Source organism: Nelumbo nucifera, chromosome 1 (assembly GCF_055504915.1).
Source record: "Nelumbo nucifera cultivar China Antique chromosome 1, China Antique-T2T, whole genome shotgun sequence".
Lineage (NCBI taxonomy): Eukaryota > Viridiplantae > Streptophyta > Magnoliopsida > Proteales > Nelumbonaceae > Nelumbo > Nelumbo nucifera.
The window spans coordinates 124,609,417-124,625,044 of NC_142649.1; the positions used below are offsets into that span (position 1 = coordinate 124,609,417).

The window sequence follows — 15,628 nt, forward strand, 5'->3', positions numbered from 1 at the left end:
GGGGGTTCGTCCTCATCTTCCTCTTGTTTCATCAAGCGGCAGAAAAGTCTCTTGCACCTGTGCCCTGCTGAGTAGAGTTCATCGCAATTAAAGCATTGCCCCCTTGCCCTGCGTTCTACCATCTCAGCCCTGGACAAGTGCTTAATAGGGGGTGTACCGCTGCTGCTCCCCACACTGGATGCTGATCTAGAATTGGTGCTCATCTGTGGCTTCCGTTCTGGGCTAGCTGCTAGATATGGAGCCATTCCGAGTGGTTCCCTGTTGGCTGCCAGCGAAGACCCTCCTCCAGTAGGCTTCGGGTTTGTCCAGGCCACTGCTGGGCATCCCATGTTGAACGGCCCTCGGCTAATCTGCAGTTTGCGCTCAAAGGCTCAGGCTAAATTCATTGTCGTGACCAGGTTAGGCGGGCTCTGCATCTCTACATCAACTCTCAGGGGTTCGGCTAGACCAGCTATGAACATATCCACCTACTGGTCTGGGCGTACTGAAGAGGCCCTGGCGAGAAGGGTCTGGAACTGCCGCTGATACTCTGCTACGGTACCGGTCTGCTTGAGATTAATGAGTTCCCCCAAGGGGTTGTTTGTTAGTGGGGGTCCGAACCGAAGGAGGCAGTATGACTTGAATTGCCCCAACTAAGACCTGGTTCCTCCTGCTCCACTCGGTAGAACCAGAGCTGCGCTTCTTCGGTTAGGTGGAACGCGGCCAAGCTGACCTTGTCCCTGTCATCGGTGCGCTGGTTGCGGAAGAACTGTTCGCAGCGGTGCAACCATCCCAGTGGGTCTCCAGCGCCGTTGTAGGATGGAAATTCCAACCGGTTATACTTGGGAATAACAGTGGCTGTTGGGGCAGCGATCTGCTGTTCGCTGGCCATCTCCGCCCCATCCGGATGGCGGCTATTGGTGGTGGCGGTTCCCTCAGAGCTTCTTTCTTTGTTGGAGAGGAACGCTTCCAGCAGGCGTCGCAGCTCCCGGACATCATCCTTGACCTCACGAACTTCCAAGCAGGTTTCGGCGAGCCTATGCTCTAGCTCGTGGACCCTGGAAGACAGCGACTCCTGTTCCCCCATGACGGTAGGCTCTGATACCAAATTGGTGTGGGCCCACGCGTAGGATCTCGTCACGGGTCAGTCCACGGGGAGAAAGCCCTGCTTTCCCTTGCGTGCAGAACCTATTGTGGAAAACCGAATGGGTGATTTGTCCAAGAGACCACCCGAACTTTCCTTACTCTTCTCTTGACTGGGAAAACTGAATGCCTTTATTTCAATTCGTGGCTCCTTAAATAGGAGATTTACAGAAGGAAATTTCTAATTAAACTCAAACTCCTAATTACCTACTCTTAATGGTAACACAACTCTTACTTAAGATAAGATAAGGATAAGGATAAGAGATGAGGAATGGTGTAGCTGGCGGCGAGTTGGCGGGTAGAGCTGATGTGGTAAGATAAGTGTGGGCCCTGCCCTACTGCTGCTGTCGGGCGGTGTGCGCGTCTCGCAGTGCTGCTGCCGTGAGGAGCGTGCTGCTGCCGTGCGGTGCGTGCTGCTACCGTGCGGTGCGTGTTACTGCCTAGTGTTGCTGCCATGCGGTGCGTGCTGCGCGCTGCCGGGCGGTACGTGCTGCGCGCTGCCGGGCGGTGCATGCTGCGTGCTGCACACTGCCGGGCGCTTCCGGGCGGTGCGTACTGCACGCTGCCAGGCAGTGCGTGCGGTGCGCTGCCGGGCTGCTGTGCGGCGCTGCCGGGTGGTGTGTGCTGCTGAGCGGCCCGCTGTGTGTGCTGCTGCCTATGACTGCGCCGCAGTGTGCTGCCGGGTGGTGTGTCCATAACACTTCTTTCCTTGTTTGATAGTCTTGAGTCAAACCTGAGATTTGGGATTGAATCCTAGTATATAGTTATAAACATGGCCACTGAAAACAAATGTTTGCAATTCTCTTTTGAGCTTAGCACTAATGAATACTTTCAGGTTCTATGAAATATTTACCAACTTGTTCATCTCTTTATAAAATTAGTGTCTTGATGTTCGATTCTGGTCCAATTAACTAAGATATGTTAATACACCTATATTCAGTGGTTAAAATTTCTAGGATATGTTTATACACCTATCTTTTGTTACTGTTGAGTTGTAATCCAGACTATGGTTAAGACATTACCTTTGGATTAAGTAATATGGGCTTCAAGAACCCTAGCCAAGTATTTGAAGAAACTTGGCTAAATGTTTGGGAATTTGTTTATTAAGGGAAGACAGTGCAGTTCTGATCGTGTTATTTAGTTTTCAAACTTTATAGAATTGTTTATTAAGGCAAGACAGTGAACTTCATTGCAGTTCATTCTCTACTTAAAACATGGGGTACAAGATATATTTATAGAGAGGTAATGGTAATCAGATTACTGTTCACCAAACTTGCAGAGTTGTCACTTGCAACCTTTTACTCAAAGAAAACATCATAATTTCTATGCCCTATGAATTAAAGAATCCCTACTTGAATGATGATGGCCACTTCTGCATGAATGTATTGTTTAGATTTTAGAATAAGCTTGCAAGTTAGAATAAGTTTGCCTTGATAAAGAATAGAATAAAAGGTGAAACGATAATGCTTGATTTAATAAAAAGGATGCATAGATAATGAAACTTTAATGACCTCTTAGTATTTTATTCTACAGATGCTCCCCCTCAAGTCCTGAAGGTGAAGGTTTCCTAAGGCTATGAGATTTGATTGCACAGGACCAAGACTCCTTGAATTTTTCTTCATTGGTGGAACCAGCTACATAATGTTAGAAACAACTCCAAGATGGAAGGCTGCTCATCTTTTTGCTTTATTGATGCTTTTCTTTCTTCAGTCATCCTTATCTGAGGTAAATTACTCTCATGACTCAGTTAATGATCACTCTCAGAAATTCTCTCAGCTAGAAAAGGGAATTCATTAGAAGCTGGTTCAACTCAGCAATCCCACCATGCAACTAGTCTGGTATAAAATGTGTGGCTCTCAATGTTGTCCAGATAGATTTATCGTAGTTACATTTATAGCTTCCATTTTCAATGTGCATAGGAAAATTCAGATATCTGAAGGTTCTCAACCAGGGTTAAACAAAGAGGCATCAAAAACCCCACTGTCAAGCACAGAGAGGCAACAAGGATTTGTACCACCTATCACTGCTGTTGTAGGTGTGTCTACTTCACCTGCTGCATCTGTGAAACTTCCTATAGCTGACATGGTTACTCTTGCTGGGCTAATAGCACCCAACTATGAAGCTGTAAAGAGGGCCCAAGAACTTGCTGCCAAGATGGGATTTCATGAGGACCCACAATTTGAACCTTTGATACACTTGTTTCCTGGGCATACGACAATAGATGTTGCTGTTCAGCCAAAATCAGCCAAGGTTCCTGTTCTTCGTTTGGATGCACTTGGCAGGGAGATTGATGAACATAGAAATGTTATGATTACCTTAACTGATGAATTGCATTAGAGAACATGCTATCTTAAATTTGTGCATTGTTCAATGAAGTGGTAAGAACAATAATTGAGAAATATTAATATTCTCTTAAAGAATTATTTTGCGAGCTTAAGGCATAAGAAGGTGCTTAAAATTTAAATGCGTTTAAGAGCCTAAATTTCCTTCTTCCAGTTCACAGGCTCTTTTTCTACTTGTGGAGTATGGTACTTGGAGTAATGGATTTTTGGGAATGCAAATCATTAAATTATGATCTTGTTTATAATTATAGAGTATTGATGCAAGAATTGTGATGATATTTTTGTTCCTACTCACAAGTTTGGTACTAAGCTGGGGAAGTGGATATTCCCAAAGTTTAATTCCTTTACTTGTATGTTGTAGATGTGATGTGACTGTTTGGAATAGGACCAAGAGCAAGTGTGATCCTCTCATCAGCTTGGGAGCAAAGTAAGTTGGCAATGAAATGGTTGCTTACAAGCCTTTTGATTATTTTATGTTTTTTCCCTCAGCATTTGAACATTTTTCTTTCTCTCAAAGTATATTGTTCTCTGTCACTTTTATGCTTGAGGTACTTATATTTTCCTTGACCTTGATTGTGGATTTGCTTATTAAATGTATAGATATTGGGGAAATCAAATTCAGGTAATATGCACCAGTTAATGGTGGGAATTCATGTTTAGTAGAGAACCTTTTATTTTGGGTGCCATTCCAACTTTACTTCATCTGTGTAGCTTCTACTGCCAGATATGTCCACTCTGAGGCCATAAAGTTCATTATTAGCTATACATGTCGTGCTTTGGTTTTCCTGCAAAATCTAGATATTACCAAACAACAGAATTTTACACACAGTCACCAATTAAACTTCTTATTAGATTAGCAGATATTTTCATATATTACCTGTTAGATGTTTCATTGCACTTCCTATTCAGAATATATTGAAAACCTGCCATTTCTGGTTGCATAGATACTATTTTGAGGTTCTCAAGGCACTTGAATCCAGTATATGCTTCTCTTTTTCTTCAAAATGGTATTGCTCATACTTGAAACAAGTTGAATTGAGTAGGAAAGACATATCTTGGATTATCTTGTTACAACCTACTGATTTCAGCATGACTGAAATATCTTGGAACATATAGGATCTAAATGCACTTAACTCCATGATATGGATTAATATTTCTATCTCATACCCCGGAGTCCTTTTTAGAGGAAGAATAGCAAATACTGGAAAATGTGAATTACAAATGTTTGTTGTATCTTGTTATCATAATGAAATTTCAGCAGCAAATGCTATTATTGATTCACATGGTTCTAGGCTTCTTGTGACAAGTGGGCTCTTTTCAAGCGGATAGGATTATTGAGCTTATTTACCTTCAGAGTAGCTATTGTTCGAGATCTGTAATCACCAAAACTATTCTAGGGAGTTCAACCCAGAACTTTCAGTTAATTTTAAGCATCTATATTTCTGCAGATATAAATCATCTCCAGAGGAAGTCACTGCATCTTGTGATGTCACATTTGCGATGCTTGCTGATCCTAAAAGTGTAGTATGTATGGTTGATTTAATTCAACAGGAATGCACTTAATTTCATATGACTGATTATAGGTATTCTTTTTCAGGTGGATGTTTCTTATGGCAAGTATGGAGATGCAAATGGGTTGCGCCCAGGGAAAGGGTATCAATTTTCATTTAACCCTCATCAAATGGATTTAAGATAAATTTATAATGCCATCTCTATGAAAACGCCCTTGACATTCTAGAAGTTTTTATTTGTATATCTGAGTTGGCATCTTCAGATGGAAAGTGATTTTTTAAGTACTTCTCAGGAGATATGTAATAGTATGGAGATCACAAACAATTTACAAAATTACTAGCTTCTTATAGCAGAGTCGTAGAAGAAGCTATACATACAAACTTTTGATGACAATGACTACATGCTATATACTCCTTTCCAATTAACCTCTGTTCTTGCTACACCAAAGATAAACAACATTCCAATCCCTAGGAATTCAAGTCAAGTAGGGCAAGAACCTAATGAATCCAATTTTCATTAAGCACATGAAACAATATCCACAGGCTTCTTTCAAAATCTTTCCCCTGTCTAATTTGTTTGAGGAATCTTTCCAATTAGAATAAGATGAAAGGCTTAAAGCCATGACCATGGTGGCTATAAGCCCAACAAGTAAAGCTTTCATCTCTGGCTTTATTGACTCTGCCTCAACAATGGACAGCTGAAAGTCTAAACCAAATTACCCTTATTGTTTGAAATGAATACTCTACACCATGAGGGTTTGGGGTTGTGTAAGGAATCAAATATAGAACCATTTTTGACTCATCGGATTACTTCAAGTGACCAACAAGAACATGTGTTGGTGAGGGCATGACCATAAATCATTTAGTTCTCTACTGCATGAATGATAAATATGTATTTTTTCCTGCGTACAAAGGTTTAGCAACCAGTTCATGTTTCTTTAATTACTTAAAAGCCTAATCACACTGGAGTTTAGATCCATTATTGTGTAGTTGCCTGTATTTTGTTTTTTTTTTTTTCACTTAGACCCAACTATTAATTTTTTTCTTTTTATTTATTTCAATTTCTTCACGTTTTCTACACTAGTTGATCAAATTGGAAAGTTTTATAAAATTTGTTATTTGTCTTTGTTCTGATTCAAGTGCCTTAGGCTTATGGGTTTTGTTTATTTTGTTTAATTTCTTTTCATTTTTTTTGCATGGGACTAAACAAGACAAATGAACTAGCCCATCTGTTCTTTACCATGAGAATCATTTCCCTGTTCTGATTCTGCAGATCTCACTTCCCTCACCAACCTTTTTGACTGTGACTGTAAAGCAATGTTCTGAAAACCATAGAAAAATAATAATAACCTTTTCTGTTTGTTTAGAAATCTATAAAAAATTAAATAAATCTTATTCTGGTAAGGTTTTTATAACAAGTTCCTTTGAAAGCTTCCTGTTATTTATAAAAAACAAACTAAAATAAGCAAATGAACAGAAGAGTAGAGAACTAGGTCTCAACTCTCAAGTGAATTGGTTCAAATCATTGAATCATGTAAATGGTAAGACTCACGAATTGAATTGTAAGATTCAAATACTGATCATGAGATTTTTCTAAGTAAAGGATTTAGATGTAAGGTTCGAATTGAAACTAGGGGTGCATTGTGTTGAACCCAACCCAAGTTGTTGAACCCTCAAGAAAGACTTCATTAAAAAGTGCTGGTTATTTCATTGGGTGGAGGTTTTCTTTCCTATCCGTTGTACTTTTCAGAGGTTCTTTTTGCTTACTTGAATTGAAGTGACAGTAGTATGTTGTGTGAAAATTATTTCTCTTACATAAATCAAGATATTTATTCATGTCACTACTATCAACAGGAGCTACTATAAATGCACAAATGCTGGATGTAATGCTCGCAAGCATGTGGAGATAGCTTCAAAGGACCCAAAAGCAATCATAACTACATATGAGGGTAAACACAACCATGAGGTACCAACAGCTTGGAACAGCAGCCATAACACAACCAACAATAATATGCCACAGATAAAACCTCAGACCGTAGTTTCAACAAGTCTTTCATGTAGTATGAAGCCTTTCAAGGCTATGATTTTCTATGGTTTCAACAAGTCTTTGATAACTCGGAAAGCCTTTCAAGCCTTTCAAGCCTTTCAAGTCTTGAGTCTTGGGAGAAGTTGTAAATCAAGTATTTTGAGAATGTATGATGGAATTTGTATTAAAGAATCTATCAATTTGAAGCCAAGATGTATTAATTTGTGCTTTTAATGTATTGCAATTTTTTAGGTAGAAAAATGTTTTGATTGGAGAAGACTTTTAATTTACATTTGTATTGATTTTTGTTTTTCATTAGTTTCCAATTTCGATGAAGGTAGACAAAACAGGTTATTTGAAGCAAAGCATGAATAATATTTAAAAAAAAATTATGGATTGTATGGGAAAAAATATATTTAGTGGCAGCCGCAAAAACTGCCGCTAGATCATCTAGCAAGGTTCGTTGGCTGCCGGTAAATTTTCTAGTGGCAGTTTTAGGGACCTTTAGCTACAGTTTTGACTGCCGCTAAAAATCACTTTTGCCAAATCATATCTAAGCCGGCAATCATAGAAACCACCACCTTTAGCAACACATATCTAAGATGACAGTTTATAATGTGTCTATGCCGGTGGTCCTAACCACCACCTTTGGTGAAATAAGGCATTTATGGTGGCGGTTTAACTAGATGACAATTCAGTCTAGGCTGGCGGTTAAAATGGCCGGATTTGATTACATAATTTAACTAGGGTGGCGGCTTATTAAAATGACAAAATAATATAAGTTGGCGGTTTGGACTGCCGGCTCAATAAATATGCCGGCAATCAGACTGTTGTCTAACTATCCTATCCTGACGGTTTGGACCGCTGCCACACATTATATGGGCCGGCAGTTCTCTAAATACTGCCAACGGATGAGTGGTTGGACCGGGTCCCTACGACGACGGTCGTTGTCTTCTAGGCTGGCATCCATGACCTAGGGTGGTGCAACTGAAAATGGCAGCCACCTAATCGTCGGCTAATGTCTAAGTCGGCGTTTCAGCTAGCGCTGGCTTAGCTTGTTTTTCTTGTAGTGTTTCCTTAGGGAAGCCAAAGATGCTCATTTGATATTGGGCTAGGTTTCCAACAATTGCTTTTAGTAGTGTAATCCTTCCCCTTAAGGATAAAGATATGCTTTTTCACACTTCCTATTTGTCATTGATTTTTGGATAAATTTTTTAGACTACCTTTATGGTTTAGCTAATTGATCAAGTGTACCCTTACTGTTTTAAAATTGATCCACTGTTTCTGACAATTGACTAATACATCCCTTACTGTTTACATGGGTTAACAGAAAGACAAAAAAGATTATTTTACCCTTTATTCTTCTTCGAATTTCCAAAATAAAACCTTCACTCTCCATTACTTCTAAACACGTTCAGCAATTCAAGCCCTTAAAACGTCTATAATTCTCTTTGTTGATTTTTTTTTTGTTTCTTCTCTTATTTCTACTGAATTATCAATTCTACCATGTATTTGAGAACCCCTTTTGGTTCAATTACATGCACTCAATAGCATCTCTGAAAAGCTCATTAACTGCAGCCATGAAATGAGGCAAACAATAAATCAGGTTGAAAATCCTAACTAAAAAACTGAGGAAAACCACAACTTGTCTTGGTGGGATCCGAAGACTACGAAGAACCATGGGAGGAGGGCAAATTTTTGAGGAGGTACTTATTCAGGACTCCGGAGTTGGAGAAGTACACCAGTAAGCTGCCTTCGGACTCCCTTGTACCACTCCGGTCTAGAAAAGATGTGTTTTTTTCCCTTGTACCACTTCGGTTTAGAAAGAGTTTTTCACCAAAAAACCCATTTCCACCATCCTGACGACTCAGCCGATGACAAGCATATGCCTTCCTGGTGCTGTGAGAAGAGGAGGAAAGGAGGATTCTTCCAGAGCTGTGTTCCTAGAGCTTTGGCCAAGTGCCTGGAGGTGTCTTGAAGATGGCTCAGATTCAATTGTAGTTATTGATTCAAATGGCTCAACAATGGCTGACATATCTATATTGGTCGTTTCAAAACTGGCTTGAATGTCCAGTGAGAGTTAATATTTTGAGGAATCGGGACGAAATTCTCGTCCACATCCTCGTCCCCTTCCCTTTCCACGGCGAAACCATGAATTTGCTAAGTTGAGAAAAATGTCACAGTAAAGAACACATTTGCTAAGTTCAGGTACCATAATAAAGTCACCTTCGAATCGGATTCGGACGCAAAAAACAATGAATTTTTTAGCAAGGCATGCCTCATCCTCATTGGAAATGCTCTAGGCGGAAATGGATTTGTAAAAGAGAAATTTAACATAGACAAAATCCTAAGAAAGCATGGAAATTGGAAAGTGTAATGCATTACAAGTTATGAGATCTCACCTCAAAGTCATCATAATCTTTGTAGTATTCATATTGTCCTGGATGCTGCCTGCATTAAACAAAATATAATGGTTCAATGCATGGTTTGGTTATTTTGAATTGCAAGACCACCAACATTACGTCGTAATAATAGAAAAGAGAGTCTACCTTTGGCATATATGACATGTATAATGTTTAGTAGATATGTGTGACAGTGTGAGTAGAGCTCAGTATCTCCATAAAATGGGGTTCTGCAGAATTCACACATAGGATGACCCATGAAGCCAGCTCTGTTTTCGTCCAAAACGGAGGAAAAAAATTCGCAGGGAAGGAGAACAAGCACGATGGAGCAGACCATTTGGTTGTCGTCCTTCAGCTCTCTCTCTCTCTCTCTCTCTCTGTCTCTCTCTGTCTCTCTCCTTCTCTACCGTCATTTGGGCACCACCACTGCAACTTCAGGCGAAGTAGGGACCTTCCTCTCGCGGTGGTGAACAATGAGCTCGAATCACCCCAACAGGCTCCTAATGTGGTTGTTTCGCACATTGCCAGTTGGTGTGGTAGGGATGTCGACCACTTGTCTCTGTCTCTGTCGTCCATCTGCTCATTGTACCTGAAGCGAGACGATTGTCATGCCGGAAACAACAGAGATGAAGTGGTGCCAGAAGTGGAGGCGATTATGAATTGTCTGTTTACTTCATTCTGGCTCTGGGAATTCAGGAGAAAGAGGACCAATACTGACCTGTAGGTGACCACCTGTGGATGATGGTCCTGTTTACTCCATTCTGCGCCACGGGGGCGGATATGAGCTCAGAAGAATAGATACTTCCATGTTTCAAAAAGAGTATCTGCTGCCTTTGCTGCCGTCCCCGTCACCATCACCATTACTACCGAAGAAGCTGTTCAAACTATCACCTTCGTTCCCATCTAACCCATCTCCACCATCCATCTCGTCATCTTCTCTTGTAATATTCCCATTATTGCTATTAACCACCTTTTTGTTTGGAAACTGCGTTTGAATGGCCGCCGATGGCCATTGGCTCCGTCAAATTCTTCCCGTCTCGAGGTGGAGAAAACACCACTGGCAGGTACTCGTCCGTCTCGAACACGAACTTTGAGTTCCTGAAGTGCTCTTTTAATGCCTCCAAGCCCTAAACTCGCCAGTGAGAGTGAGAGAGAGAGAGACGAGAGGCAGAGGGGAGGTTTAAGAATGGAGAGAGAGAGACAGAGGCGGAGGGGAGGTCTGAGAAGGGAGAAAGGAGAGAGACCAGAGACCAGAGGCAGAGGGGGAGGTTTGAGAACGAGGGTAATATTAGGTTTTGAAAAAAAAATTGCAAGTCACGTAGTATTAATGGATGTTAATAGTAAGGGTAGAACTAGTCAATTATAAAACTAGTAGAGATAAAATTATACAATAATAGTAAACAATAGGGATAGTTTGAAAAATTTACCCTTGTTATTTTCAAGAACATCGTTGAATGTGCATCTTGTTACCCTTTGGGTGATTATGAGTGCACCCAAATATTTACCTTCTCTATTTGACCTCGGATACCTGTTGCTCTAGCTAATAATCTTTGAAATTTAGGGTGAACACTTTTGGAGAATATCATGGTGGATTTTTGATAATTTGGTTTTGCAAGTTTGTTTAAAATGCTATAACAAGCTTCTAGATTGGCCTTAGCAAAGATGAAACAGTCATCAACAAATTAAAGCATAGGAATCCTAGGGGCCAATTTTGAAGGTTTGAAAACATTCAACCTCTGAATTTGTTTCCTAAGAGTTTCGCAACAAAAGACAAAAAGCTAATAGGATAGGAGAGGGGAACTCTCTGTCTTAGATCTTTGCTTGGCTTAAAGGATTTTGTATGAGATCCATTTGTGAGGACTTGAAGCTTCCCGTTGTTACAAATTCCATGATTCATTTAATAAATTTCTCAGGATCCCATTTTCTGGAGGACTAAATGAAGATAGTCCCATTCCAATTTATCACATGCTTTTTCTATATCAATTTTATAGGCTCACTCTTTTTTTTTCCTTTTTTTTTTCGTTGAGTGGAAAATTTTATGAAAGATTTAGTACATTGTTTGTGATTTGCCTCTCAAGTATGAAAGCTGATTAGAGAGGGAAACCAAATTTGTTTAGGATGAACTTCATTTGATTTGCAAGGATTTTGCTATTATCTTATAAATAACATTACACAAACTAATTGGTCTAAAATGATTTAGATTTAGATTTTTTGGGTTTATTATTATGGGGATTAAAGCTAGATAGGCTTTGTTAAGATCCCTTGTTATTTTTCCCGAGTGAAAGAAAGCTTTGAAAGTATTGATAGTTGAGTCTTTAATTATAGGCCAGTATTTCATAAAAAACCACATTTAATCCATCTGGACTTGGGGCTTTTAAAACCCCTATCGAGTTCAGGGCTTCTATGATCTCTCTCTCTCTTATGAGTCTCATTTTCTTCATCTGCTGTTGTCAGGTTAATGACACTGAGAAATTATTGCATTCCTTCTATGCCTTAACTTTGCATTCTCTCCATGAAGGATTTGGTTAAAATATCTTTGACTCGGTCAATTAATTTGGTCTGGTCCCTGATTGCTAGGATTTGATTTTTATTCCTTCTAATCATTATTATAGTATGAAAGAACTTAATATTCCTATTTCCATACTTGAGCCACATGGATCTAGACATTTGAGTTGTATCAGGAATGCTTCTTCTTTGTTCTTTACTGTTCGCCTACCTGGATCTCTTTCCTTTCTTGTTGGACTTCGTCTGAAAAATATTTCCAAAGGAAACTCTAATCCAAGGTTTAAGGCATGCGGCAGTTTTTTTATTGAATTTTTGATCCATTGAACCCCTTGTGTGTATCAGAGATTTTTTTTTTTTTTTTTGAAAGATATCAGAGATCATTCTTTCTATGATCTGATAGAGGGTCAACAGTAGTTCAAATTTAAATGGCTTGGGACCCTAGTTTACAACAACAAAGGGGTATGATCGGAACTTAAGAGCGCAAGATTAATTAGGGTTGCTTAGTGCTTGTTTGCGGTGTAAACCTCATTGGTGGATTTTCACACCAAACCGCTTGAAATTTTTAAATAAAACTGTTAAAAAGGTGAGCATAAAAAAGTGATTATTGATGTAAAACGTCATTTTACATCGATTTATGATGTAAATCTCATTTCATCCAAAGGCCAACAAAATCGAACTAACAGTAACGTAAAACCGAACCAACAATAACGTTTTACATCAATGACATTTTACACCGCAAAATATGCCTCTATGTTCCCACGAGCATCCATTTCAACGAGATTACAATTTTCTAACATATGAGTAAAACTGTTTTGATTGAGATTGATTACAATTTTCTAACACGGGCCTTGGATGTTGTCGCTTTTATCTTTTTTCAAATTTAGGTCGCCATGATGGCTGCATGCTCAAATTTGTCATTTGAGGTAATAAGATTTAAATCTATATTAAGGTTTTTAAAATCGAATCGGACACGGATTGAACGGTCTGACCATTTGAACCAAACGAATAACCTGTTATGACAAAAAAATAAAAAATTAAAAAAATAATTAAAAAATAAAAGACAGTAAAAATTATTGGACAGTTCGAATGGTTTAACTGCCCAGGTCAGCGGTTTGCTGACCAAATCAATGGTTTTTGACCACAATGATGGTTCTAAGATAAAATGGGTGACCGGTTCCTGGTTTTTCCGATCTAAGCATCCGGTCCAATTTTGAAAACCATAATGTATATTATCTTTCCATAAAATCCAGAGACCACCAACAAAGCCTGTATGATTAATTACAAAAAAGAAACTTATAGATTTAAATTTTCTATGATAGTATTTGTGTTAGACAGTGTATGCCCTTAGCTTCAATCAGAATGATGTATATTATGGCATTTAATGTAAATGAATAAAGTACATATTTAATTCATGTTGTTATGGTGTGTTTCTGTGTAATATTCTTAAGTTGGATACATATGAGACTCGTGTTAGTTTAGAATCTTCACAGTCGTTTGATAGATTTGGAGAGATTTATCTTGTCAAGGCTAACACTGATGTGCCGCCAAGTTGGTTGGGTGGCTTGTCTCAGATACCAGGGTGAGACCTGAGGTACATGCAGTGTGGGTTTTCTTGAAACCCTGAATCAAACCAGAATTCCAGTATTGTCTTGGACCTTGGAGATAGATGGACAAAACTGAAATGTTACACTTGACCCTTACACTCGATTATGATACTATGCTGATACGATAATGGCTCTTGCGCACACCATGGCTGAATGCACATCATTGCCACGATGTCCTTAAGATCATTGGATGATCTCTCTTTGTGGTGGGCTCCACTCTAGCTTCCTTCCCAAGAGGAACCGTGCGGAACCCTAACCGTTTAGGGCCCATCTAAATCTGGCTTTATGAAAGTCAATGGGAGCCACTTTGATTTGACCTAAATTAAACTAGGGCGTAATATTTCGTTCCCTCCATTGAAATATGAGTGCATGTGATAGGGAAATTCATATGATGAACTCTCTAAAGGCCTTCCATCATTAACATGAAGATGAGTCATTTAATAATGAGGAAACACACCATAAAATTGGGTTACCCATTTGTTGCTGGATATGGTCATTACTTGCTACTATTTCATTATTTTCAGAATTTTTTTTTTTTTTTTTTCATTTCAGATTTCAGTGTTAGTCTGGCTCTTATACTGGACGTTTGCATCGTCCTTATTAAACCATTTCTTCAGGACCCATTCTTTGGTTTGGATAGAGGTTCCAACATAACAATGGACTGATTCCTGATTCTCTGTTGAGTCAGTGTAGGATTATCATGGATCTATTTGTTTGTAATCTTGATGTGCACTCCTACACTATTTACATATACAAGGTATATGTAGATATTGATATATAAAACAAGATCCAGCATAAACCCAAATTCCCATGATGGGCTAGAAAGGATTACCGTAATAGTATGGGGATCTAGATGGATCTAATTTAGGGACATGGGTTGGATGGTGGTGGTATTAACCTTAGATAATCGGATCTGGAGTCAAATTGGGTACCGGACTTTTAGATTCATTGTATAAACACTTGATTTGAGTTGTAGTGTGTTGTAGGCCCATTTATTTTTTGACTTCAGTAATGGGCTAATGCAGCCCAGAAAATTCGGAAATTGAGCCCATATAATGTCGGATGTCATGTCCAGGGGTGCAAGAGGGGTTGCCCGAATTGAAGGATTTCAAGTACATTGAGCTCAGGTTCGAGCCCGGGCCCATCGAAAATTTGACAAATGCCTCATCCTGACCCAGTGCTCTCCCAATTTATAGTAGTTTTAGTATTAAGAGGTTAAAAACTGACTTCAAATCCTACAGTAATCTAAATCTAGCCTAATTTGTTCAAGATTAACTTAGGCCCCATTTGGTTCACAGGAATAGGAGTCTGGAATCAGAATTGGAATGTGTTATTTCAATTTCAACTGTTTGGTTGGGTGGAATCAGAATCCTAATCCTATTCCTGTTGGAATAGCTTTCCCCATTTGAAGGAATGGTCATTCCCTGTCCCTCCCTTGGAAATGAAATCCTATTTCTGTTGATTTCAATTTTCATTTTCATTCCTGTCTGAACCAAATAGATGGGAATAGACTATTCCAATTTTGATTTCAAAGGATTTTCATTCCAATTCCAATTCCAACTGTAAATCAAACGAACCTTTAATGAACTTCACTTTACCCATGGGCTTAATAACTTTATATGACATGTTGAGTTATGTTTATGATCCAAATTAACCACGTTATAATGGGCCTCTGGTAACGAAGCATGCCGTTCTTCTATACGCTAGACCGACGGATTAAAAGCCCAATTTTACATAAACATGTTTCTGCGATTAGAAGAATCACCTAAAAAGGCTTTAAATCCAGCCCATCCATGGAATGGAAGCCAACACAAAAACGCGCAGAATGTAGGGGGCTCCAGTCTCTCGTGTCTATAATTTCACATGACTCTGTCTATTGTTTTTCAACGTCTCATATCATCTGCGGGTTCATTCAGTGAGAATGGATATTTGGAATGCCATAATGAATCTTATTTACTTAGTAATAGGCTTGTTGAATCCGTACCCTGTTCTAAGGCTGTGTTTGGTTTGATATCTCTTATTTTCTGTCAAATCTCTTATAAATTAAATGTGGGAAGTCAAGGTCAAGCAAATGGGTTGGTGTTGAATCAAACAATGATTCCTTCCTTCAGTTATC

General features: G+C 39.2%; 1 protein-coding gene across 1 annotated transcript; it reads left to right on the plus strand.

Moving 5' to 3' along the window:
* Positions 1-1,800: 1,800 nt before the first annotated feature.
* On the plus strand, positions 1,801-7,340 carry LOC109115597 (uncharacterized). The gene is made up of 4 exons (XM_088896657.1): positions 1,801-3,891; positions 4,913-4,988; positions 5,062-5,117; positions 6,830-7,340. The coding sequence occupies exons 1-4, from the start codon at positions 3,737-3,739 to the stop codon at positions 7,233-7,235; spliced, it is 693 nt and encodes a 230-aa protein (XP_088752783.1). The 5' UTR covers positions 1,801-3,736; the 3' UTR covers positions 7,236-7,340.
* Positions 7,341-15,628: the final 8,288 nt, after the last annotated feature.

Bases quoted from the DNA above. Each gene is read 5' to 3' on its own strand.
- LOC109115597 (XM_088896657.1), top strand. From the start codon at position 3,737: ATGATATTTTTGTTCCTACTCACAAGTTTGGTACTAAGCTGGGGAAGT. The intron at 3,892-4,912 runs GTAAGTTGGCAA...ATATTTCTGCAG, and splicing joins CTCATCAGCTTGGGAGCAAA to ATATAAATCATCTCCAGAGG. The intron at 4,989-5,061 runs GTATGTATGGTT...ATTCTTTTTCAG, and splicing joins TTGCTGATCCTAAAAGTGTA to GTGGATGTTTCTTATGGCAA.